The 27,109-nt window shown below is 32.5% G+C and overlaps 3 protein-coding genes across 6 annotated transcripts in view; 1 reads left to right on the forward strand and 2 right to left on the reverse strand.

Annotated features, from left to right (window-relative positions):
* Nucleotides 1–1,897: 1,897 nt before the first annotated feature.
* Nucleotides 1,898–13,924, reverse strand: LOC126816273 (cysteine protease ATG4B). 2 transcript variants are annotated; one of them, XM_050542573.2, is made up of 12 exons: nucleotides 13,877–13,924; nucleotides 10,587–10,685; nucleotides 9,938–10,009; nucleotides 9,199–9,297; nucleotides 8,869–8,967; nucleotides 7,944–8,016; nucleotides 7,718–7,797; nucleotides 6,918–7,156; nucleotides 5,919–5,997; nucleotides 5,072–5,211; nucleotides 4,494–4,662; nucleotides 1,898–2,686 (listed from the first exon to the last, which is right to left on the reverse strand). In XM_050542573.2, exons 1-12 carry the CDS (start codon nucleotides 13,887–13,889, stop codon nucleotides 2,604–2,606), a joined length of 1,245 nt encoding a protein of 414 aa, XP_050398530.1. In that variant the 5' UTR covers nucleotides 13,890–13,924; the 3' UTR covers nucleotides 1,898–2,603. The 2 variants fall into 2 exon arrangements, with proteins under 2 accessions (XP_050398530.1, XP_055955420.1); XM_056099445.1 differs by lacking the exon at nucleotides 13,877–13,924 and adding an exon at nucleotides 11,993–12,129.
* A 105-nt stretch (nucleotides 13,925–14,029) lies between these two features.
* On the forward strand, nucleotides 14,030–24,081 carry LOC126816304 (peroxynitrite isomerase THAP4). 3 transcript variants are annotated; one of them, XM_050542648.2, is made up of 6 exons: nucleotides 14,030–14,169; nucleotides 17,243–17,305; nucleotides 17,491–17,635; nucleotides 18,662–18,771; nucleotides 19,408–19,511; nucleotides 23,751–24,081. In XM_050542648.2, exons 2-6 carry the CDS (start codon nucleotides 17,296–17,298, stop codon nucleotides 23,862–23,864), a joined length of 483 nt encoding a protein of 160 aa, XP_050398605.1. In that variant the 5' UTR covers nucleotides 14,030–14,169; nucleotides 17,243–17,295; the 3' UTR covers nucleotides 23,865–24,081. The 3 variants fall into 3 exon arrangements, with proteins under 3 accessions (XP_050398605.1, XP_050398616.1, XP_050398627.1); XM_050542659.2 differs by having other exon boundaries at nucleotides 14,030–14,112; XM_050542670.2 differs by lacking the exon at nucleotides 14,030–14,169 and adding an exon at nucleotides 15,282–15,303.
* A 361-nt stretch (nucleotides 24,082–24,442) lies between these two features.
* The window catches only part of LOC126816216 (uncharacterized), an 86,261-nt gene continuing 83,594 nt past the window's right edge, over nucleotides 24,443–27,109 (reverse strand). Inside the window, exon 16 of the mRNA XM_050542515.1 lies at nucleotides 24,443–27,012. Within this exon, the coding sequence (XP_050398472.1) occupies nucleotides 26,777–27,012 (236 nt within the window). The 3' untranslated portion in view covers nucleotides 24,443–26,776. The remainder of the gene's footprint in view (nucleotides 27,013–27,109) is intronic.

Below are 27,109 nucleotides of genomic sequence, written 5' to 3' on the forward strand. Positions count from 1 at the left end.
GAACTAGGTACCTGTATACCCATGACTGACAAGGTGTCTGCGTGTCTGTTAAGGCGTATGTTGAGGTAAGTCAGTGTCAAACTATTTTTTTTCTAAAACTGATTTCTTTCCCATCTAAATGGTCAAAGAAAAGAATTCTAACCATGACCAATCGATCTGATTGACTGAAAGATTTTCTCGCATGAGCATTAGTGAATGATTAAGACAAGATATACAGTATGTATACACCCTTTAGACCATCCCAATGAAATCTGAGAATTATGGTGTGGAAATAAAATTTTCGATTAACATCGGTGATGTGTTTTGTGGATTAATTTAATTACAGATCGTGCAGATAAAAGTAAACATCAAAATTTGTTTTCAAAATAAAAATGATAGATGTGGAATTTAAAGTTTTTGATTTTGATAAATTATTTTATTCAAAATATTACACAAAAGGGACCTACTGAAAAAATCTTCCAAATATATAACTGTTCACTCTGTTTATTAGTTTATTATTTTTCTACAAATAGCAAATGTAAAATAATTTAACTGCATTATCTTGAATTTCTTAAAATCCCTAACACACAGCAGTCATTTGTTGACCAAACTCAAATGGATGCTTATAGTAGAAACCATTGAATTTAACAGCAAAAGAGATGGAATAAGTTAACAATTCACATATTCAATTCTTATTCAAAAAACCATTTTAATAATTACAAATAGATACATTAAAGTCATGACTAGTATTACTGGTAGTAGAAATGTTGAAATTATTATTATTATTTATATATTATTACTGGTACTATAACAACGGTATACTTATTTGTATGAAGTTTATATACAGCATAATATATATTACAGACAAACATTAATAAATAAAATATAAGTATTTCAATGCTGGTACATTTATCATATTAAGCCACTTGAAAATTATTAATATATACTCACTGTATTATTATATACATTGCATTACACGTCTACATTTGCATTAACACATGAATTAATGAAAGCAAGCAGTACCCATTTATTCTGAAACATAAATAAAGTACTGGTACAGATTATCGTCAAAATGTAACACTGTCCCAAACTATCAAGCAATCAATGGTGATCAGTGATTATATTGAAGTCAATCAATATGTCCCCCGATAACATAAAAATGATGATATTATTCGTTAAGAATCTGGTAGGTCTATTTTAAAACATTAATTTCAATATGCATATACATAGCAATCCTTCAGTTAAGACTGCATTAATTTTACAAAACATGGTTGATACAAATCATCAACTCTATTACATGAAAACAGGACAAGTTATACCTCACTTGATGATTTCAAACATTTCCATTTTCAAGACTTGACAAATTAATTATAGAAAAGAGCTTTTGCAGTTAGTAATTTTTATTCTAAATTAACCTTTTTATAATAATGTATTTAAATCTGTTGACAGGTGTAGACAAATTCTTATAAATAGATACTGTATAATAACCTAGAAGAAGAACGGCATCTTTACATAGAACACAACTTCGCTATTACTATGCATTTCAAAACTTATCAAAGACATCCATGTAGCAGCAAGATTCCAGTATAGTAGAATAAGGTGCCTATATTAATAAGAGAAGTGATGAGCATGCCTATCAATAATCATATTGATAAGTCTATAGTAATACATATCTTGAACAAAACTAACATCATATAGACTAAAAATACACTCAATGAAATATACCCACATATGGTTATCATTAGGAATGCATTATATTTTCTCACTTATAGGAAGACAGCCAATTTCAGTTGATATAGAAACTAAAGTAAAACTAAACACGACAAAATTTCTTTAAATTTTAATCAATAATAACGAGTCAAAGCATATATATTAGTAACGTTACCAATTATATAACTTTAAAACTATAACAAAACAAAATAATTTTAAACTAATAGTTGTCACTGAGATTGGGTATCCTTTAATTGCAAAGAAAATAAACACAAATTAGGTCATAAATTATGCTAGTTAATTGAAAGAAAGAATATGTTCTTTAACATATTTGATTTCTTACATATCTGCAAGGGCCTTAACTGCCAATCAGTTAAGAGCTTTTTGCTAAGTGAGAATAAGAATGGAATGCCCACAACATAAACTCTTTTATCATTGTCTAATGTCTGTGTCTTTCAATAAATTAAAAAGAAAATCACTTTCATAAAAAGGCATACTATGTTCTGGGCCGACAATGTAACTTGAGCAAATCTATATAATTACAATCCTGGCAACTGGTTCTAAATTTAGCTGAAATCCATCATTGTCTAACTTTTCCCTTCAAAGTGCCCCTTCCAGGTCCCTTTATTGCTAAGTAAGTTTATTTCAATAAAATGACTACTTGTTTACACCAGACATACTGACATACAGACAGAAGTGGTGACCTATTGGCCGATATGGGCTAATAACACATAGTTTGGAAATAATAAAGATATAGGTTTCCTATAAGTAACAGGTTAAAATTGGATTAAATAAGTTAAACAAAAATAATTTTCTGATGTATACAGTTCATAACATATAAAAACATCTCTAGTAAGAACTTGAATGGCAATAAGTGGTTGAAGACTTTAGTGATATAAAAATGATTTGTGGCTTTATAAAATCTCAAATTCTTCATCGCTATCAGTTGATCCAGCTCCACCATCAGCACCTTGTACACCTTTTAACACTGTAAAATCTGAAATATAAAACATTATTGAAATTTTTTAAAAAGTTTCACTGTTCAGCTGATACTGTTCACTTATGAACCTACATATTCGCCTTTTAGTAATGAAAATTTTTGTCATTGAATTATACAGTCAAATTACTTCACTCTAAACTGAGAAATACTTGTTTTAACCAGCGGCTGCCAGGCAGGATACGCCCACATTTTGCAAGAGATGGATAGAGAACAAGCTAAAGATAAAAGTGATTTTTTGTACAATCAGGGGCAATAATCCAGAAAGTTATGGCCTGAAATGTGCAAATATCAAAAGGGACAGAGATTTTTGGGATATAAAGATATGTTTTTTAGTTTCATCAAAATCGGATAAAAATTGTGACCTCAATTGTAAACAATTTGAATACAAAGCGCGGCCATTTTGTCGGGCAGTTTCATTTCGATTTTCTACAGGACCACAAGCTAAAAATGTGATTTTTTGTTCAATCAAGGGCCATAATTCAAGAAGTTATGTTCCGATATGCGCGAATATCAAGAGAGAGAGAGAGAAATGGGGTTTAACGTCCACTAAACACAAACCAGGTCATTTCGGGACTAATATATGGTTCAATTTTATTTCCATAATTCACTTGCGCGTAGGGGTCTTTAGCAGTGGGAGGAAACCGGAGGACCTGGAGAAAACCCACGAGGTTGGACAGGCGACCCTACTCCTTGTCACATACAACCGGGGAATCGAAACCACACCAGTTGACACAATGACAGACTTACATTTCAAGTTTCATCGAAATCGGATCAAAATTGTGACCCCTAGAGGATCCACAACATTGATTTACCAGATGTTTACACTATTTGCATACGAGGGGCGGCCATTTTGTCGAACACAACAAACATTACGGAGTGAGTAACGGTGATATATTCAAACGTTTTTTTTTAAATCAGGGGCCATAATCCATGAAGGTACAGTCCAATACATGCCAATATTGAAAGGAACCGAGATCTTAGGGTGATACACCTATTTTTCAAGTTTCATTGAAATCGGATAAAAATTGTGACCTGTAGAGTGTTCACAAACAATTGTGGACGGACGGACAGGGGCGACGACAATATACGTCCACATGAAAATATGGGCGTATAAAAACCTTGTAGCCTCGATTGTCATCGCTGTCGTTGTGAAGAAAATAAAAAAAGTCTTGATTATCCATTTTTGCGTTTAATCATCAATGGCTGTTGAAAGGTAGATCAGATTCAAATCCAGTGAAAATCTGACGCATAAAATGACATCGAGAGTTGATTATGGTCTTGTCATGTTAATAAATGTCTAATTAATAGTTTAGATAACATTTCAGGCCTAAAGAAAGACCTGCAATACACAGATTTAGCTCTTGCATAATGTATGCTTAATTAAAGTTATTTGTTCATAAGTCAATGTATTGTTATCAACATTATAGTGTTTATAGCTGATATATTCCAAACAAAGAGGCTAGGCTTTCAACTACAGGAGCTAAGTCATCCAAACAGCCCACAAAGGTTTTTGCATATTTATTTTTTTCATAGGTAATGGGAACATTTACATGTATAAAACACTAAAAACTGACCAAGGGTTACAAAATACAACCTATGAAGTAATTATCACAACACATGTACCAGTAATCAAAAAATAATTAAAGATCAATTGTGGCTTGGTTATCCATATTTTGTCATATCATTGGCTGTCAATTGTAATGGAAAAGCCTCATTAATTAATACATTTCTGTAAGATATTCAGCATCACTGATCAATTGGAGACCAGTAAAAGAATTATATTACGATATTTATACTACTGTACCTGAACTATTACAAGCTAGATGTGTTTCTATATCACTATCACAAGATGGCAGATGAGCTGGTCTTTCTTTATACAGTTCAAACATAGGATTTTTACATGGTCTTATTATAAACTTATGAAACGTTAAACACAAATCATCAAAATCTTCTTCTGTTCCACAATAAAACCCCTGAATATAAAGTAATAATAAAGCATTAATTATTGTGGTCAGGAAATTAATTGAAATCACCCTAGAAAGAAATTTTGAAATAGCAGTTTGAGTATTGTTATTCTGATATGATATCCACCAAACACAAACTAGGATATTTTGAGACTAACATATTGTACACCTTTTATATCAATAATTCGTCTTTTAGCAGTGATAGGAAACCGAAGAAAACTATGCAGTTCAGCAAGCAACCCTACTCCTTGTAATGCACAACCATAGGATCGAAATCAACACACGTGAATCGATGATACACCATATGATCACTTGCCCCTAGATATATGCAACACAACTAAAACAGCTTCTTAAACTGCTAGTCACAAATTTATAGTAGTTATAGGTTATCAAAGATGTTATAAATATAAATACTTACAACAGCTACGGAAGGGTCTAACTGATTTAATCTCATTCTACCAGGAAATGGACAATGATAGGAATCATCTGTAGAACTTTTATCATCTAAGTTTACAAATAGTTGGGTAGTATGTGGATCTAAATATACCAATTCTTCACCTAGTAAAATAAAAAAAATATAGAAATCTTTTTTTAAAAAATCACTTAAATTTAAATACATGTACATTTTTCTTTCTTCTCTTGCATGATCTTTCAGTAAGTGACATCTATGATGATCCACTGTGCTCTCAGAGTAGGGACAAGTGTTCACTGAGACAGTTATATGTATGACCAAGATTTGATTGGTGGCCTTCATTTTGCAGTCTATGTTGATTTAAACATCACTTTGAAGATGGTGGTTCCTATTTGTCTTAGCTACATAAAATCTCACATAATTCTGAGCAGCTAAGTTATGAACAAGGCTTTAGTGGTTTTATGAATAGATCAGTGTATAATGTCTTGACCTGCTTGGAAATGCTGCATTTTCATATACTATTTACAAGTAGAATATGATACAATGATAAAATTACCAGATGTTAGGTAAAATATAAAACAATATAAACACTTAGATTCTTGAAGCAAATAATTATTTGCTTGATAATGATACCTGTATGTGTATTAAAACGTGGCATGTTAATAAAATTCAAAAGTAGTATATCCATATAAGTGTGTTAATTTTACTTAGATTCTTGGTTAACCTTTTCAACATTATTTTTTAGAATATATGGTACATTTGGTCAGTTTGTTAAAATAAAATAATGATTTCCTCATAGCAAATACAGTATTATAATAAATAATATGACTGTAATAAAATAGTTTAAACTTACCAAGATAACCTATGAACCAATGTGCATGATTTGGTTTACCACCAATAATACCTACAGACTGTCTTAATCCTAAACAACTCTACAAAAACATAAAATAATTTAAAATTGTAATTGTAAGAAGTTTAGTAATAAACAAATTCAGCAATTCACAGCAATGTTGGAGCTTTAGGTGAAATGAAATGAAATGGAGTTTAACGTCCTACTGTTCTGCTCCTAACCTGGGCTAATGAAGACGGGCATACGCCATACAGTGTGCTATGAGGGAAATTTTGCCGGACAGCGGCACTACGGCCTACTCTTATATCGAATTCCAACTGCCAAGGGATCTTTTACGTGCACGCCAATGTGTACACAGGACCTCGGTTTTTCGTCCCATCCGAATGACTAGACAGCTTTCCTTGTCAGCCCCACCGTCCTGCATCACTGACAAGGGAGAACCACGCCGGAAAATCTGGATGAACTTTCTCGGCCAATGCAGGGATCGAACACCCGACCTCCAGGCTAGCGAGCTAGCGTCTTACCCACTTTGGAGCTTTAGGTACTCTTTAAATGCTATATAAGGCCAAACATAGAAAAATTCTGGTTCTCAGACAATCTTTCAAAAAATCTGGTTTTTATTCTTATTTTGTGAAAGGATAACTACATGGTAAAATTACTTCTCACAAACATCATGTTTCAAGATTTTATATTTATCTCATCATCTTATTCCTGCTGTTCATAGGAATTCACTTATATAATTAGTAAATGACCTATGAAAATGGTGCGCCTTTCATTTTCAATTCCCAAAACGAGTACATTTCGTCATTTTTTTGCCTTACTATATTTAGAAAGCTACTTAAAGGTCACCGGAAAAGTTTTAATTTTTAAAAAAATAATGCAAGTAATTACATCAACATATCCTTTTCATAAGTATAACACGAATCCGAATGTCAATATTACCTGCAACAGGTAAATTTCAACGTAAACAAACCAACTTGAATCCTATAGTCTATAACTTACCTTTAAACTATCAAAATAAACAGGGTTGATATCTGTGAGACCGAGACGTAGTGGAATAATAAGTAACAATGGCTTCCATCTTTCTGATTTCATAAATCTTTGTCTAGTTTCTGATTGATTAGTTTGACCAGTATTAAATGTACAGTTTGTAAAACCTTCACTATCTGTTTTATGATGAGCACTTCCATTTATATCACTTGAATTTGATTTGTCTGTATCACATAATCTACACAATTTTCCTACAATATAAAAAGCAGAAAGAATGAAGAATACACTAGGATCTCAATAATAAGTCGTTCAAAACTTGTCAAATCAAGTAACACTTAATTCTTTAACAAATTTTAAAACTTAAAGGAAGTAATACATTTTTATACAAAAGATCCAAATTACTTTATTAAGCTATTGAATGTATGAGCTGTTGGATCTTGAAAATTAATCTAAATAAACACCACACTCCATGGGATTTTGCATGATACACAAATGTAACGTTGAAATTACTAGGTTTTAATACACAATTGATTGCCACTCGCCAAGTAGCAGCACCCAGCCGAATAATAGACACCTTTAGGGAATTCCCTATAAATAAAATAGTCTAGTTGTTGTACAGATGATGACAGACTCTTTGGTAGTTAATGAGTGGCTGATTGATGTACATGTTTATTTAAATTGGGTCCTATTAGATTCAGAGAACCGTTGAAATATCTGGAGTCATCTCGGTTATGCTTGTCCACTACTCATAAACTGACGAAAATATACATTTACACACCTTAAAGAAGAGAAAATTATAATGACCAACTTACTGATATCACTCTCTATCACAGTATTATCCATAGCAACATGTACAACAATATTACTCCATTCATCATAAACTGATATTTTCCTATAAACAAAACACTTTATATACATTCACTACAATATTTAATATGTCTGCATTATATTATACTCATAACCCTAGGCAGATATAAAAACAACAAATATTACTGTCAAACAAATGATCTCCTCTCAATCCTGATTAAAAATACTTACTTTAAAACCTGAGCTATAGTATTTGGTCCAAACCACTGACCCACTGCCTTCCCTTCTGAATCACCCATAGAGGCTTAAAAAAATACCAGAGAATTTAAGTGAGAGAATAGTTTCAATTATATTTTTCATAATTAATTTACACCCATCATCACAAACATCACTGATTAAAGATGGGTTCCCGCGTACAAACTGGATGATTTAATGGTATATATGGACCAAAAACATATTCAAACTAATTAATTTGTCATAATTATGCTTCAAATCCTTCTCAAACATTGTAATTGTGAAGGAATGCCCTGCTATTAAAATGCGATCAAACCAGGTCATGTTTACGTCACGTCTATGGAGTCAGAGGAGAATTCATTGCATACATAAGACGATGTTGTCTTTAATCGCTTACTATTTATTACAAATATCGAATCCTAATTAAATTCTCGGATTATCCACTACCCGCGTCTTTTTCCGTCATTTTTATCTCAGAAAGTATTGTACGTCTAACTCTTCATAAAGTTTATCAACTTGTACATCAAGCGCTCAATGTTCGCTTGTGACCTTTGACAACACGCGTGCATAAGTTCCTAATCGTCGGGCTGTTGATTAGGGGAACCCTTTCATTTTTGTCCTGTATACGCTCCATGAGTGTTTTTCGGGGAATCCAGTATTTTTCTAGTAAGATTGGATATCTCTACTTTCCATATATACCAAAATTGCCATACTTTTATTGGAAATAACCACCTGATAAATACTTTTCTGGGAACCCATTTTTAAATAAAAATACATTGTCATCAGATCGGACAGGTCAAAGGTTAACAATAAGAATATGCAATCATTACACATATAATCAGCATATTATTTCAAGTAACCTACATGTACATATACCTACATAATTATTAGTTAAGTTTGATTAATAATTTATTACATTTACCTATTTGATGTATTGAGTAATAACTACTCTTTTTATCTTGAAACATGCTTAATACTTTCCAATATATCTGATCATACACCTGTGGATTCCATCGCCATTCTAAATGAAAAACCAAATATAATTAGTATAATATTCAATAAACATAATAATGGTCTTCAGTACTAATGAGCATTTCCGTATCTTGTATTACAAAATTATGGTACATGTAGAAGACACATTTATCTTTTTTAAGAATTTACCAGTAGAAATTATTTCTCAATATATTCTAAGAAATGCTGCCAAAACAATTATGACCTCATGGGAAATCAATATCTTAAGATATTTACTTACTTCTACCTAGATGTCTGAGCACGAGAGCTTGTGCCAACATCATCTGTCCACATCTTAACATACAGCCCCATCCTGTATCATTCATAGGTCCATTACCACCTTGAAACACAATAAATATAAATTAAAGAAGAAATAAGAAGGTCAATAAACGGGAGACTGTGCCTTCCACTAAATTTTCAAAACATCATAACATGCAGGCCCGTAACTAGGAGGGGGGGGGGGGCTTTCTACTGCAAAAAGTTTGCAGCCCCCACCTGTGAAAGAATTGTCGACCATAAAAACAATAAATATTCATTGTCCATCAATTTAGCACCCCCTGAGAACACTTTCCGCCCCCCCCCCCCCATTGCTGTGAGCTAGTTAAAGTCCTGATAACATGACACAGTTGTACGCAAAAGTTTTAACTTGATATCATAAATAAAATGAATTTCGTATCACATTTTATCAACATAATCATCCTTGGTATCCCCTAGGGGAGTAGAACAAAACAAGACTACTGGAGATACCGAGGATGCAACACAATATCCTTAGTTAGTTGACTTTTATACTAAATAATGCTTGCAGGGCAATGCAAATTTCTGACATGAACTGTTTTTTTCATATACACCAAAAGGAACAGACACATGTACTTGACAACTCAACATATATTACAGATCTGCTATATACACAGAACCACCAATTCTTTCAGTCTCAACTTGAAGTCAGGTTTCACAACTCGTAATTACTGAATTCTATTTACCTATGGCAGCAAAGTTACGTCTATATGTAAACCAGATTCTAGATAGTATATCATGTTTTAATTCATCACGATCTGTAAAAATAATTATGGAGAATAGAGATTACTGGTTTGGTAAGAGTAAGACAAATGTCAGTTTTAGATTAACTTCAAATCATTTCATAATGTGTTTGGTGGACATCGGTTGATAAACTGTCATTCACTTCCATGTTAACAAATTGAGGTTGAATGTGTAATTATGTGTTGTGTCTGGTTGACACTGGCTCTGATGCTTAAGGACTTTTCATAAATTATTGAGCATCTGGTATTTGTTGTAGTAAGTTTTATCGCATTAATGATTTGAACATTTAGATTTATGTGAGTTTATACACCATGCAAGTTGCAAGTATTTCTATTGTAGATGCATGTACTAACCAAAAATAACTAGGCTATTTTATACTTTTTCTCCATAAAAAAAGAAAGTAATTGTGCAAAAGTAATCTTCCATAGATATTCACTTCATAATCATGTCATTCAACTGGTAGGGTTATCTATGTAACTATACAATGTAATGAATGTATATTGCTTCATACACTTTGTTATCTATATGATAATACTTATATAGAGTAACATCTTCAACTTATTACCAAAAGGTCACTGTAAATTTTCTTACCATATAACGTACTGTATTTTTCTCCTAATATATAAAGTGGATCATCTGTTCTAGGAAAATCTTCATAATATAATGGTCCATTTTCATAGGTTAAACTACCTAAAGAAAATATAGAATAAGCTAAATCAAACCATTATTAACCAAAGGATGAGCCATTGTGACTCAGAGAATAAGGGTTGGCTCACTAACCAGTAAAAGTGTCTAGTTGTTAGGATATGACAAACAACTTTAGTCCTGGGTAGTCCTTGGTGTGAACAATATAAAAGAACCCTTGACATCAATAGACAGTAATTGACTGTGAAAATCAATAGGGTTCGTCCACTCCGACCCCAATGCTTCACACCAAACTTGAAACTCAATAGGGTTTATCCTCCAGCTGGCATTCAATAGGGTTTATCCTCTATCTACATGTACCTAATGCTTTACACTGTAATGTGAAAAACATCAATTAAAACATTGGCAATACTAATAAATAATACTATGTTTTCGGAAAAGGGGGCATATTGCAGAAAACCGGTTCACATCAAATTTGAAAATTCTTTTTAAAAAAAAAATTAAAAGATTTCAACTTTACAATGTATAAATATTTATCAATAAGGCTAACTATATTAATGGCAAAGGTTATTGATATAAATATTCAACACTTTTCCTACCTCCAAAGACAAAATGAAACCATCGAGAAATTTTAAACCGTATTCCCATTGCTAAGATAGAACAACATATTGGCACAAAAAATATGCCATTCTCTAATTTATTTTAGATGAGTTGAATAATAATATTAAAACACACAACTCAGGAATGTCCAGTCAAAATGTCCTCACACCACTTTTACTAAGTATATTAGTTGATTAGATTACATGTAGGACTATTTATAGTGTAGTCTAATGTTACTATTAAAAAGCTGTGCTATTATCACCACTACAAGTAATAATATTTATCAAATGTTAAGTTTATGAATCTAGTTTGAAAAGATTACCAGATTTCTCTTGATCTAAATGCAATAAAATTGTTCAAGATCATTAAACCTATTGGCATATCAATCAGCAGATGTTGTAGTGAGCATAATACATTTCATTTGTAATTCATTGCACAAGTCTCATTGTCATTTAGTCTTTAGACTAAAGTTTAAATAGACTTTGTACAAGCAATCATGCATGTAACAGTAGGTGTGTTTGAACCTAGGAAATAATTCTTTATGAAAGTAAAATTATAGGATAATGACTGTTTCTCTATGTAAGCTTACGTAATAACATTAGCAACATTATCTATGATTAATTATCAGGCAAGTTTCACATTTAAAATTCTTCCTTTTGTTGTAAGTATCCGTCTTCAACTACAATGCATATTGTATCAAACATAGTCCATTTCAAATCTGATTTTCTTGATTCAGCCTATATTGTACTTACATTCCATATTTGAGATTTGGAGTCTCCAAAGACTTAAGAAACTGTGACTTTTAGTTTTGCTGAATCTCTTCACCAAAGACCCACATTACATGTACATTACTATTAACACAATTTGGATACTTTATATTTCCAAAACAGTTGAATGTATGTGTCGGGTTCAATACAAGTACACATGTTCATTAGGGCACCTTGACACCTACATGTACATGTAAAACATGTAAATACATTTCAAAATTTGAGTTCTGTAAATTAATGTGTTTTAGTTGGAATACTTATAGATGATGTTTAAACTGTGAGATTATAAAATTATAGGATAATGACTGTTTCTCTATGTAAGCTTACGTAATAACATTAGCAACATTATCTATGATTAATTATCAGGCAAGTTTCACATTTAAAATTCTTCCTTTTGTTGTAAGTATCCGTCTTCAACTACAATGCATATTGTATCAAACATAGTCCATTTCAAATCTGATTTTCTTGATTCAGCCTATATTGTACTTACATTCCATATTTGAGATTTGGAGTCTCCAAAGACTTAAGAAACTGTGACTTTTAGTTTTGCTGAATCTCTTCACCAAAGACCCACATTACATGTACATTACTATTAACACAGTTTGGATACTTTATATTTCCAAAACAGTTGAATGTATGTGTCGGGTTCAATACAAGTACACATGTCCATTAGGGCACCTTGACACCTACATGTACATGTAAAACATGTAAATACATTTCAAAATTTGAGTTCTGTAAATTAATGTGTTTTAGTTGGAATACTTATAGATGATGTTTAAACTGTGAGATTATAAAAGGGCACTGTTTTATAACTGAGGCTGCAGATCAGATGTGAGCCTAAGTAAGTCGGTTCCCACGCTCATACTAATACCTTCTAACATGTAACAGATAAGACTACCGGTAACTCTACCCCTTGTTCGGTAGCACTTTTTGTCTTGAGTTCAAATAGAAGTAAATGTATGTATCCATCACTGTGTCAAAGGGAGAAGCTCTGCTGGAAATATGTGTGATCATGCCAATTGATCAAAAGTGATAAACAAACAATATCTTCCAGCAATCAGACATACATGTAGGTACGGTACTTAGAGATTTAATTAAAGTTTAAAGGATCAAAGTTACATGTATATCCCCTATGTGAGTCTAGAGGATACATGCATGTGGATTGAATGAGCAAAATTGATTCATTTTTTTGCGTTTGATTCAAATCTTGAGGGGGGGGGGGTTAACAAGAACTTGAAGAAGAAACGTTGATGGAATTGCAATCGAGGGACACAGAATTGAGTCCAATTCAGTGTAACAGTTTTGCCAGTCGGAAAACAGACGTGAGCAGAAACTGAATCATGATGGTTGAGATAATATCATATTTATTATAGGCTATAATTATAACGTATTTTGGGCATTAATTGAGACGAGAGTTTAATCAGCAGACTGCAGCCATTGCTGAATGTCTGATGTCAGTGAATGAGTGATGGATGGAGACAGATAAATTACCCTTCTGTTTGATGGCAAGAGATGTTTTATATTTTAATATTAAATGTAATGACGACAGGTTCATTTGTTTGTTATTGTGTTTGTCAGTAATAGGCAAGGTTGTTCGTCCTCTGATGAACTACCTACATGTACGTAATACCGTCTGACTCGTCTGCTTGTGATGTGTACGTGTTTGTTTTGTTTCTTCTTTTCTTTTTTGTCATCATTATCCAAACTTCATTGGCCTTATGACACATTTATGTTTACATTTCCTTGGTATTCGCAATTCATTTGTTTATCGAATTATTATATACAAACCAAATTTTAAGTTTTCAATATATAATCATTCAAAATCAATGTATCGTATGAAAATGAATAGGAAATATTTACAATTATTACCTTCGTACTCCATTGCCAGCTAAATCATAACATAGTTTGCGCATGCGCCGACTCCGAAAGGAATACTAAAAGACTTTTCAATTGGTCAAGAAATAGGTCAGATAAAAAATCTGACTAATAAACGCCATCGAAATAAACCATAACACTGCGTGATGTAGAAACGCATGCGACCGTCTGATGAAAGTAGAGCAACTGCCCATTCGACCATTGTGATTGTGATTAATGACATTGAAATTGTTAGCACATTTAGATTTAAATTATAATACTCAGGAGAACGGGGTCGATGAACCTAGGTTAGCAAGGCATGCGTTGTGACCAGAGTGTGAATTATAAATAAGTAGGCTAGACTGGCTAGTTCTTGCTAACAAAACATAGGCCATAATATATAGGCCTACTACTTTAGCCTTAAAGGGATAATAACACTCTTGTTGGCTTGAAAGCTCCAGAAAATAAATAATATCTCTATCTAAGTACTAGATGTTTAAGTGTCCTACCTGTTGTGTAAATTATCTATTACATCCTATTTTACTTGTCCAGAGGGTTCGAAAATATTTTTAAATCGAAGTTTCATTTGAAAAGGTTTACGTTAGACGTTTCAAACCATTATGTTGAATTTTTCAAAATATCTAAATAAGGTGTGTTAAGATGAAATTTGTATCATCAATTAATTGAAATATTCTAAAATAGTACAATTTGTTTACCTGAATAAAGATTGGAACATATTATTCAGTTACAACAAGAGTGGTATTGAGCCTTTAATATATATATTTTTACCTTAGTGATAGATCAATCTGATTAAAACACAAATCCTATTTCGTTTCGTTTTTTATTGTTCAAAATTTCATTTTACTTGTCTTTACTTCGGAGACGGTCCTGCACATATGACATCATATCTGGATGTGCGTTAGGGTTAGGGTAATCCAGGTTTTATATAGGCTTGGTCCAGGCGTTAGGGTTAGCGCTAGCCCAGTTTACTTCTGGAGACTATGACAAAATCTGCAGGTCCTAACCCTAACCCATTATCCACACATGACCATCTCCAATCTAGCATTTTTTTTTACTTCAGAGACGGTCCTGCACATTTTAGCACATATGACGTCATGTGGATTGTGCGTTAGGATTAGGGTAAGGGTTGGGCTTGGTCCAGGGTTAGGGTTAGCGCTAGCCCTGTTTACATCTCGAGACTTTGATGAAATCTGGAGGTCCCAACCCTTACCCTAATCCTAACCCACAATCCACATGTGATGTCATATATGCTAAAATGTGCAGGACCGTCGCCGATCTAGCGTTCTCCCTTCACTTCATGTAGGCAGGCCATCGAAAGTATAAAAAAACGAAACGAAATATAGAATTGTATTTTAATCAGATAGGTGATAGATCAACTCAACGGAGATTGTAATTTGTATAGCCTAATCCAACCAGACCAGGTGATTCTTATTTTTCTAGCCAAACTTGTCAGGTCCAAACACATTAATAGATTATGCATCATGATGGAGGTAATATTGATTGTTTTGATGTAGGGTCTACAGATATGTGCCATCATGTGGATATATGGAGGGCAATGAATTATAATTGTTGTCTTGATATCGGAAACCATTAAAGATACATGTACATACTACTATAATGCCATGGCATAGTCCTACATGTACAGAAACTCTGTAATATCTTTTATCTAGGTTTGTGACAATTTGAAATGCAATGGAATGTCTTTATCTCATATGAACATTAATCTTTGTAGCACTACAGGTACTAAATAGCCGAGGTGAAACTTATGTCACCAGTCACATCATATTGTACCGCAGGCACTAGGGCTGGGGTAATGGTAATGGTAATGAAATGTAATCATTACATTTTTTTAATTAATGGCCATGTAATGACTAATGAGTAATGGGAGATTTCAAAAGTAATAAGTAATGTGGAGATGTAATTAATTACATTCCAAAAATCATGTAATGGTCAATTACATTATCAATTACATTATCAATTACTTTTCAATTACATTTTAGGCCACATATAAATATTTCCAAAATGACAAGCCTCAAATTTTATAGCACCAAAGAAGTAAATTAAGTTTATTTGACACAAATCCAATTTATTATAATTTTAAAAAAAGATGTAAATCAGTTTTAACAAATTATAACAAGAATAAGAAGGCATTAGACATTTTCTTTTACTACTATTTATGTAGGACCCTTTTTTAGACATACTTAACCTAAAAAGTGGATTTCTGAAATGATGTATATTGTAATCAAAGATTATTGCTAATTTGCATTCAATCACTCCATCAATCAATCAATCAGTTAGATTAAAAGACAATAGTCTTACTACACTTTAATCATAATCTCAAGTGAAGTGACAAACCAATCAAAGACCTTCAAGTATCTCATTATTTTATGGTTACTTAAAGATACATTATGTATTGCTTAATGGTCGAGAGCGAGACATTAAGTAATATATATTTTTTTACAATATACAATAAATATTTACAATGTAATATGTTTTTACAATATATTACGCAATGTCTTAAGCTCGAGACCATTAAACAACTTAAAATACAGACACTTGCACATGCTTTGCAATGAAATACGTCACTCGAGTTCAATATTTTACGAAGTTACGCTTGGCACATTGCCCGTACGATTATTTGAAATAATGGTACTCCAACATCAAAGGATGACGTCACATCTGTATTTTAAGTAAGATTAAGATAAAGAACTAGCCATTCTTGCTATAATAGTTCGAAAGTAGATAATGTAAAATGAATAATTTGAAAATTTCACTCAAATTACTCTATTGCAAGCGAAGATATTAGCCTTTGAAGGTTTGACAGACGTGTGCAATAATTTCAACCACCGTACTGGTTGATCGAAGCTAAGTCTCGGTCCTCCATATTAAATCAAAGTATCGCTGAACCATTCTAATCTATTTAATATCGGAGAAATATGATGACATCGAGAGTTGATTAAGGCCTGGATCAGTTAATTAATGTCTAATTAATACTTTAGAAATTATTTCAGGCCTAAAGAAAGACCTGCAATAGGCAGATTTAGCTCTTGCATAATGCATGTTTAATATAAAACAAATATGTATTTTGTTTTAGAGTCATGTTGAATAATTTACTGGTTATACAATATATTATAGGTAAACTACATAGAAAATCAGGGAGGAAGACGTATGTTGGTGCCACACAAATGAGTAGCTTAATTGTACCAACAGAAAGGGGTGGGTGGGAAAGGACATGTCTTGATAGGCAACTAAAATTATGAAAACATCGCTAGAAAAGAAGACCCTAATAGTAATATAGCAATTATAATTTATGTGATCTTTTTTGTAATGTTGCATTTGTACACACAATTATTTTTACAGTTGAAGATTAAAGTCAAGATAGTAATAATTTGTTAAAATTAATTGATAACAGGATGGCTGCAGGTATGTGTGTAAATTTTATTTTAGAACTAATATTTAAAGTAAAATGCAACAACTGCCAACAACCCTAAAACCCCTTATTGAATATCTTATTAAAATGTTTTCCCAAATAATCATATCTTGTTTATTTTAAAATATTAATGCTCAATATTATATTTCCAATGATTTTTTTAAAATTTATTTTAAAGCTCATGATATGTTGAAGCCTCTGCAATGGTTGCTAGGAAAATGGCGTTCGGTAGAGGGAGTTGGAAAGTTTCCTACCATTAAAGATTTTAAATATGCAGAAGATTTAGAATTCTTTCAGTTTGGTCAACCAAACATCCAATACAGGTATAGTTTTTGATATTTGTATGCTTTTCTAATTAATAAATTTTCATTATTCATATCTTGAATAACTCTAGTCTGACTTCTTTTCATTAAAGCTAAACTTAAACATGCATTATGCAAGAGCTAAATCTGATTATTGCAAGTCTTAATTTAGGCTTCAGATGTTATAGAAATTATAAATTAGATCTTTATTTAAACAACAAGACCAAAATCAACTCTGTAGACCCACGGATGGCTCGGCTACAGCTCGGATTTAAATAGGATTTCACTAATTGATTAAATCAAATAAGGGGTAACCTGATGAAAATACGTCAGTTAGATCGAGGCTAAATGATAGAGTGTACTTAGCGAGGCCGCTGTAAAGCGTTTCCGTATGCCATTGAAAACTTTACTTGATAATCGAGATATGTAGGTGGAGTTAACACCTGTCAATCAAACGACCGGCGAAGGTGAAGACACATTTCACTACCATTTCTAGGCAAATATTACAACGATGATAACTATGTTCAGAATAAAGTAATTTGACTGAATTTTTCAATATATTCTTCTTTCATCATCTACTTTTGAACTGTTATAGCAAGAATGGCCAACGCTCTATAAAAATCTCCGCTAATGTATCTTTAACTACATAGAGCAAAGTATTTAGAATAAATATCCTCTAAATTCCTTGAAAACCACCATAGGCTATAAGTGGATTTTCTTTGCAAAAAAATAACATTATCTCATAAGCCTATAACCTGAAGTGAAAATATTGGGATTAACTCTTAGTGAAATTATTGCAAATGTTACTCTATTTTCTGAATTTTCCATCAGTCTTCTGTAATGTTAGTGGCCTAATACTTGGTATTATGGGATTCTGGATCTGGTAGAATTTGGAGAAGCTGGTGGATTTTGTATGTGTCTCCCTTTGAATATATGTAGTTATAAATCAGTGTTGTACTTTTTATACCATGTTATTTTTTGTTATGAAAAGTATTTTATTAACTAATAATGAATTAAAAAAGACTATTTATTTTTTATATATTCCAGTTATTATTCGTATGACAGTACTACAAAAAAACCATTACACAGAGAAATAGGTTTCATAAGAATTAAACCAAATTCCAACAAAGTGGCCTTTGTTTCTGCACACAACATGGGTAATAAGTGTGGTTTAATGGTCGAGTACAAGACATTAAGTAATATATTGATATTGTATGAGTGTGATAGCACAAGTGCTTTATCCAATATACTACGCAATGTCTTGCACGAGACCATTAAACAACTTAAAAAACAGACACTATACATCACATGCCTTTCAATGAAATACGTCACATGGGTCCAATTTTCAACTAGTATAAATAATGTAGCTTGACGCCCGCACCATTATTTGAAATAATGGTACGCCAACATCAAAGGATGACATCACATCAGTATTTTAATTTATGTTAAACTAATATTGGTTTACATGACGGACAGTCCAATTAAAATTATACCATCGTTTAGTAATTTGTTCCTTTTTATTTTTCATTTGCTTGCTTCATCTTGGTCTAAAGTTATATTAAACTTTTAAACCCAATTTCATTTCTGCTGGTCATAATGTAGAGGGTTAGATAACATTATTATATGTTATTCAGCTACCTTACCTTGTGGATTTCCCCTGGGTTTCCACTTACAGTTGAAGCAATTTGTGCATAAGTACTTTTTTTTAGAAAATAACTAAATACAGCATGCTAGTGCCAATATGACCTGGTTGTGCTGAGTAGATGTTGTTAAACCTTGCTATTTATTTACAGGATTAAGTTTAATAGAAGAAGGGGAGGTAACCGGTGAAGAGATAAAGGTAGAATCTCATACTATTGCAAGATTGACTTTTGGTAGTGAACCAGAAACCAAAAAGGTAGGTTTGCTAAAATAGAAACATGGTGGACATTTCTTAAGGCTAAGAATAAGTTAATGGCAAGAGATGGCTATACAGAAACTTTATCTTCGCGTAGCCTGGTCCTACTTTTTTATACGCCCACATTTTCATGTGGACGTATTATGCCGTCCGTCCAGACGTGCACAGTTTGTTTGTGGACATTCTACAGGTAACAATTTTTATCTGATTTTGACAAAACTTGAAATATAGGTCTATCTCCCAAAGAACTTGGTTCCTTTCCGTATTGGCATGTATCGGACCATAACTTCATGGATTATGACCCCTGATTTACAAAAAATCACATTTTTAGCTTGTGGACACTCTAGAGGTCACAATTTTCGTCCGATTTTGATGAAACTTGAAATACATGTTTATATCCCAAAGGTCTTGGTTCCTTTCTATATTCACACATATGAGACTTTACCTTCCTGGATTATGGCCCCTGATTGTACGAAAAATCGTGTTTTTTAGCTTGTAGATTCTCTAGAGGTCACAATTTTTATCCGATTTTAAAAACTATTTAAATATATATCACTATTCCACCATAATGAAGGTTGAATTCCAATTTTGGGAAAATCGAAACTAATCTGCCCAACAAAATGGCCGCTCTTTGTATCCAAATTGTGTTAAAGTATGTAATATGAAGGTTGTGGATTTTTGTGCATTTGGAGGCAGACCACCATTAAATTTCATCATCTCAGTACCCACGAATTGTAGTTCGTCTATTTATAGCAATTCTCTCTCTCTCTCTTTTCTCCCCTTTTGCATGCCCATTTGTGTTGATTTTCTGGTCTAGAATGGACGAAGAGGGTTTGAATTAACATTTTCTGCCAGGTTTTGGTAAATATTCATGATTTTGAGGCGGAAGGATAAGAGGGTTATCAGGTTAGCTACGGCGATATGTACGGCAACTAGTTACATGTTTTTAGTATGCTTCTTCAAGTTTGTGTATCTCAAAATTTTGGTGGTCAACCTCATACAAATTTTAGTGCAAAGACATGACCATTTGTTCCTCTGTCTGTAGTGAAAAGCATTCAGCCCAACGAAAATTTGGGGAAAAGTTGGAGGTGGGCAAAGAGGCCAGAATTAACATTGAAGTCAATGGGGAAATTAATGGTGGTCTGCCTCCTATATGAAAACAACCTGACAGTGGATGAAAGGCCTAAATTTGATGATATGATCTCCAAATTGTCAGAACATGTGATATATGGCATTTTGATAGTAAAAAATGTGAAATGGTAAAATTTCAAAAATATTTGACAAATTTGGGAGGGGAAATTTTGATTTTGGTCAAAATTTTGTGATTTTCAGTGTTTATTTACTTTTCAAAATTAGTGGAAAATATTTTAATGTATGATTTTTACTTTTTCTGCATTATAATTGTTAGACGGGAAGAAAGTATCATAATTTCACTCAATTTTGCCTAAAAATCATGATAAATTGTCTGAAATTCTTCAGATTACCCCCAATATTGCTGTCAAAATTTTAATTATTCATCTGTTGTAAAATGAACCAAAATGTCTTGCATGTCTTTATTTTCATTGTTAAATAACTTGGCAAGGATCCATGTGTTTGTCAGATATTGAAAAAGTATTCATGTGTTTGTCAAAAATTTAAAAATTAAGAAATTTAGTCTAATTATGTTCTGCTTAGGTGTGTTAGAATTTTCAAAACATGAGTGAACTGCATTTTGCTGCTGTTTTCCTCAGGCTTAACACAATTTTAATCTTTCAAAACCTGAAATTGTTGCATTTCCCTTCTCGAGAAAGTAAAATCTATGTGTTTGCAGGGAAATTTCTCTGTCTTCATTTCATTTAGACTGGCTCACCCTCCCCACCCCACCCCTTTTCTTGAAGATGATATTTGGATATTCAATTGAACATTTGTTGACTCCAAATTAGCAGTAATCTGATTTTGTGCTTGAATTGTAACCGAGCATTTTATTTGACACAAACAAATAGTTACATATAAGATTTCAAGGATTTCTAAGACTTTTTGTTTATGGTCAAACATGTAATCATATGACATTTCTTCCAAATGAGTCCACACCCCAAAATGGATATGTTGTAGATGTGTTTTTTGCAGCTTAATGTTTTACATTTTGAATGTAAATCTATTATTTGTGGTGATCTTTGAAAATGTAGCACTTACAGGGCAATAAAATATTAATTAATAGCCTTTTCATACCCCTTTTATGCTTTGAATTATGTCAGAACTCCCTTTTTCCATCTCATTTTGTCAGGACATTGATGTAAAGATTAAAACAACTTGCTTCCACATAATATTTACACTATGTAATTTCAAGGATACCTCTGATTGTTAAAGTATTTTAAAAACTGAAATATTCCCATTTTTTAAAAAAAAATAGTGCTTTGCGACCCTTTTATTAGAGTGGCTGGTTGTCACCTAAATACAGCATTTATTTTACATTTATCAATCCATATTTTAATAAATAATTCATACTTCTTATAACAAACTGTGTTTATATGTATGTATATAAGCCAGGGATAGAAGAACATGGCTTTTAGCCATATTCCATCAACAGTATTACTTATGTGGACACAAGTGGGATTTGTTACCACACCAACATTTTTAGGGGGTGGGCTTACAGGTTTCACTATAGTTCCTTACAGTTACCTTCAATGCAACAAATTTGCAGCTTGTCTTCCTGTATACCGGCCAAGGTTTCTAGAAATAAATGCTTTTCATCTCAGACTTTCCCAGAAATAGGGAAATATTAGCATTTTGAGGCATACAAAGTGTCAAAAATGGACCATTTTGTAGAAAAAGGTAAAAGAAAGTCAATTTTTGAAAAATATTCCAATATTTTGAATATTTATGATGTGACTTGTCTGAAACTCTTTAAATCTTTTCGCAGAACTCACATTTCGACAAAATTAAGAAAGAATCTTCAATTCTAGAACAAAAGGCCCATGGACCTGAGCTGCAATCCGGTATACAAAACACTACATAACTTTAAAGGGTCACCATTTCTGCAGTAATTATTTTTTTCTGATTCTGTATTATAATAATGTTGCAAAAATAAATGTGAAGCTATAAAGAAAAGAATTTTGATGATATATGAACTTATAAAACCATATAGGAGGCAGACCACCATTAAATTTCATCATCTCAGTACCCACGAATTGTAGTTCGTCTATTTATAGCAATTCTCTCTCTCTCTCTTTTCTCCCCTTTTGCATGCCCATTTGTGTTGATTTTCTGGTCTAGAATGGACGAAGAGGGTTTGAATTAACATTTTCTGCCAGGTTTTGGTAAATATTCATGATTTTGAGGCGGAAGGATAAGAGGGTTATCAGGTTAGCTACGGCGATATGTACGGCAACTAGTTACATGTTTTTAGTATGCTTCTTCAAGTTTGTGTATCTCAAAATTTTGGTGGTCAACCTCATACAAATTTTAGTGCAAAGACATGACCATTTGTTCCTCTGTCTGTAGTGAAAAGCATTCAGCCCAACGAAAATTTGGGGAAAAGTTGGAGGTGGGCAAAGAGGCCAGAATTAACATTGAAGTCAATGGGGAAATTAATGGTGGTCTGCCTCCATTTCAGACTACAACTTTCTGGATTATGGCCCTTGATTGTACGAAAAAATGTGTTTTTAGCTTGTTCTCTATCCATCTTTTGCAAAATGTAGGTGTATCTTGCCTGGCAACTGCTGGTTTTTAAAGATGTGTCTACCTTCACCAAAGACTGTGTCTGCTTTGACACACCCTTATAATAAGTAACACATAGAAATTGTTAATTCTGTGCGCATTATTCAGCTGTCAAATTTTATATAGAATTTTTGAGTTTGAATTGACAGGATTCGGAAATCTTTAATTTTGTTATGCAAAATGTATGTTTTTAATGCCTTGCCAACAGTGACATACGAAAATGTTTATTAAAAAAGAATCTGGAATGTTCAGGAAAACTGATAGGATCTATAATTAATCAAATTGGATAAGAACTAGAGCTTGGAACTGCATCATAGTAATCTGTTTGGTTCGCTTGAAAGAAGAGAATGATATTGATGGGAGCCCTCGTTCCTCAAGATTTACACCCATTTTAATAAATAGACCCTCCTTTTCTTGTCAACCAATGACTAGTTCTAGTTGCACAGACTTGGTAGATACAAGATATGTATATCTATTCTTCAAAGTTTTTAAACATGTAGGTATACCATGCCACACAGATTTATTGTTGTTTTGTCATTATAGATCTCAAGAGTAATAAAGAAAGTTGGTGATGAGCTTGAGCAAGTATTATATATGGAAACCAGTAAAACTCCATTAACTGAACATTTAAGAATTAGATATAAAAAAATTGAATGAAATACAGATACATGACCTGTATTATGTGACAAATTTATAGACAGGTTGAACTAATAAATCCAATTAACATGAAAAATCAATCAATTTATTAAAATCCTGTGAATTGACATTCAGGGTTTATAATAGTGTAGACAGTACAACTGTACCATACCATTAATACCTCAGATCTCTGGACAGAGATGTCTAAATCTTATAGACTGGCAGCTCAGTGCGGGGGGGGGGGGGGGGTTCCATCAAATGGGCACAAAACCAGACCCAACTTTTCTAGAGTAAAATTTTGCGTAGAATACGATGCTGAGTGGTAATCAGTCCGCCGTTGGGGCGTTTTCGAGATATTCAGGGTCAAAGGTCAAATGACTTCATTTGCACTGAAAGTGAATGCGCAGTCATTCTTGTATTATGAAAAGAAGCTGAAAATGATCGAAAGTAATCACACTTGCTAAATTCACCTTTAGTCTTAGTGACCCTGGAGGTCAAAAGGTGAAATTTACCGTTTTTGCACAAGGAAGATTTAAAGCAATAAAATGTCAACGTAAAATATAAAATAACTTTAATATATTCACAAGAAGAGAAAGATGTGCCTTTGATACTTTTTTTATTATACAACAATATTGTTAAAACATTATATACATGTTCATTAGATATGAAGGATTGAAATAATTAAAATAATTGTCAAATGAAATGTTAAGGATTCTTTATATAATTTTATTCCAAGACATAAATCATTGGGCCCCAGTAAGTTTATGTGCAACATGAAAGATTTAATCTAAAATTAGACTTTCACTCCATCAGCCCCTGTGCTGTTGAATTAATATGAACTTTTACCCTGTTTATCATTAAAACAGGCAAATACATTATAGGAGAGCCATTTTAAAGAAATAAAAATAATAATACCAGTTTCTATTGTCTATGGTTACTGATGATGAATGAAATAGCTCTGGCTTAAAGGGTCAAAAAATCATACACAATCAAAAGTACTCATACTAAAACGTATGTACATAAAGATACATTATGGGAGATTAGATAAAGAGCTGGTAGTTCTCACTATAATAGTTAAAAACTAGATAATGTAAAGGCAATTTGCTGAAAAGTTAAGTCAAATTGATCCACCCTGAACTGAGATTTTAGCTATTGAATTTTTGGCCTAGCCTGGATCATCATTACTAATGTCTGTACGATAAAAAACATAGTCTCGATTACCCATTTAATGATTAAATTTTGAATGGAAGTCAAACAGGAAATCGGAACCTATTCCAATAAACATCGCAGGCTAGCGATGCCATCGAGAGTTGATTATGGTCTGGATAAGTTAATTAATGTCTAATTAATAATTTAGATAACATTTCATGCCTAAAGTCGAAAGACCCTTGCAATAGGCAGATTTAGCTCTTGCATAATGTATGTTTAAGATATAGCCATCAGTTTTAATTGATTTCATGTTGCCATCTTTAAGCATCTGAGGTAAATAAAGTTATGATGATTTTGCTATGTTTTCTAATTAGATTGGCACATATTTTGGCTTTGGGTATGTTTGTTGGCTTGTTCATCACCCTTTGATTCCTACATGTAAAGAACAATTAAAGCTAAAATAAATATTAGTTATTTTACAAAAAGCACAAAAATAATTATATAATAATAACATATTTACAAATATTTTCTAAAATATATAACTTTTATGTCTTTATTATACATATTTACATAATATAAACAATATATTCCTGTCATATTTTACAATTTATGAAATAAATATAGAGGTGATATATTAGATAATGCTATTAGAACAATGTCCAAATGAAGCTTATTTATCCCACAGTATGGATTTATTTTATTCTACATCATTATCATCGGGGGAAAATCAATAGTATTTTGGTTTAAGAATCATATTCCCATCCGTAAATTCATTATTTACAGATATTTTTGGACCAGGAATTGAGCCCTTGTAATAGATAGGTTGCCAGGCAACAAAACATACGCCCACAGCACCTATGTCCGGGCAGTCAACAAGAGTTGTGGCATATTTTTACTTTTTTCGGAAATGAAACATTTATAATACACTAAAATCTGATTAAGAGTAACAACTCATTAAGTAATTATCAGAAAACCATTAGAATTTGTTTGGTTTTTATAAAGTTCTGCCCCATACTAACGTTTAGTATACCAGACTTTTAACATCATGGATTTAGCTGTTCAAGTTATCAAAATTCATTGAAAATCAATATACTTGTTCGCCTCAAGACCTTAAACTCTGTGTATCAATCTGAAGTCAATGGGACGATAACTTTAGCCTATAGAGCGTCACAAGATTTTTCAAAGTGATCAAGGGCCATAACTTTGGCAGTAATTATCGGGAATCGTTGAAAATCAATAGGCTTCTTTGTTTCATGACCTTAAACACTGTGTATAAATTTAAAGTCAATCGGATATTAACTCTGACCTCTAGAGCGTCCACGAGATTTGTTGAAGTGATCAAGGGCCATAACTCTGGTAGCAATAATCGGAAATCGCTGAAAATCAATGGGATTCTTCGTCTCATGATCTTAAACAATGTGTATAAATTTGAAGTCAATCGGATATTAACGTTAGCCTCTAGAGCGTCCACAAGCAATTGTGGACGCCGGGCAGACGGGGCCGACGACAATAAACGACCACATTTCAATGTGGGCGTATAAAAAGTCTAAGACTCCGGCAATTCAATTACAATCACATGACTCTTGGCATGCCCGGTTCCTGGTCCATTAGTATATGCAGTTACTCATTCTTTTATTATCATATAGAATATTTTGTGAGTGCAAATTGAATAGCTTCATTACAATATCATTTCTGGGATGTGTTATCAATGTATTGTAAACCCAATAACAAGAAATCTAGAATGATGAATTAAATAAACTGAAACATCACTAAACATTCGATTGTTAATTTAATAACGTAAACACCACTGTGAATGTCAGTAATATTAATCCACAATGATATTGTTTAGAAGTTGCAGCTGATGATGGTTTAACGTTAGCATCATATCGTATATTTCTATTGTGGTTCCAGAATTGTTTAGAACTAATCCAATCATTTATGACTTCTTCCATTATATCTAAAGGTACACTACCAATACTCAGTATTTCATGATGGAATTCTTTAATATTAAAATCTCTTCCTGAAATATATGACATAAATAATTACCGCACATCAACCAAACTGTTGGTTACAGCTGCGTGTGTATTGTATGGTTCTCTATGTCAATGCATTACGAC

Source organism: Patella vulgata, chromosome 1 (assembly GCF_932274485.2).
Source record: "Patella vulgata chromosome 1, xgPatVulg1.2, whole genome shotgun sequence".
In the NCBI taxonomy this organism is placed as follows: Eukaryota; Metazoa; Mollusca; class Gastropoda; family Patellidae; genus Patella; species Patella vulgata.

Coding starts and splice junctions, on each gene's coding strand:
- LOC126816273 (XM_050542573.2), bottom strand. Junction 9,298..9,937: donor ACGTAACTTTGCTGCCATAG/GTAAATAGAATT, acceptor TTGTGTTTCAAG/GTGGTAATGGACCTATGAAT. Junction 5,998..6,917: donor TTTATTTTGATAGTTTAAAG/GTAAGTTATAGA, acceptor ATGTTTTTGTAG/AGTTGTTTAGGATTAAGACA.
- LOC126816304 (XM_050542648.2), top strand. Junction 17,636..18,661: donor CAACCAAACATCCAATACAG/GTATAGTTTTTG, acceptor TATATATTCCAG/TTATTATTCGTATGACAGTA. Junction 18,772..19,407: donor TGTTTCTGCACACAACATGG/GTAATAAGTGTG, acceptor ATTTATTTACAG/GATTAAGTTTAATAGAAGAA.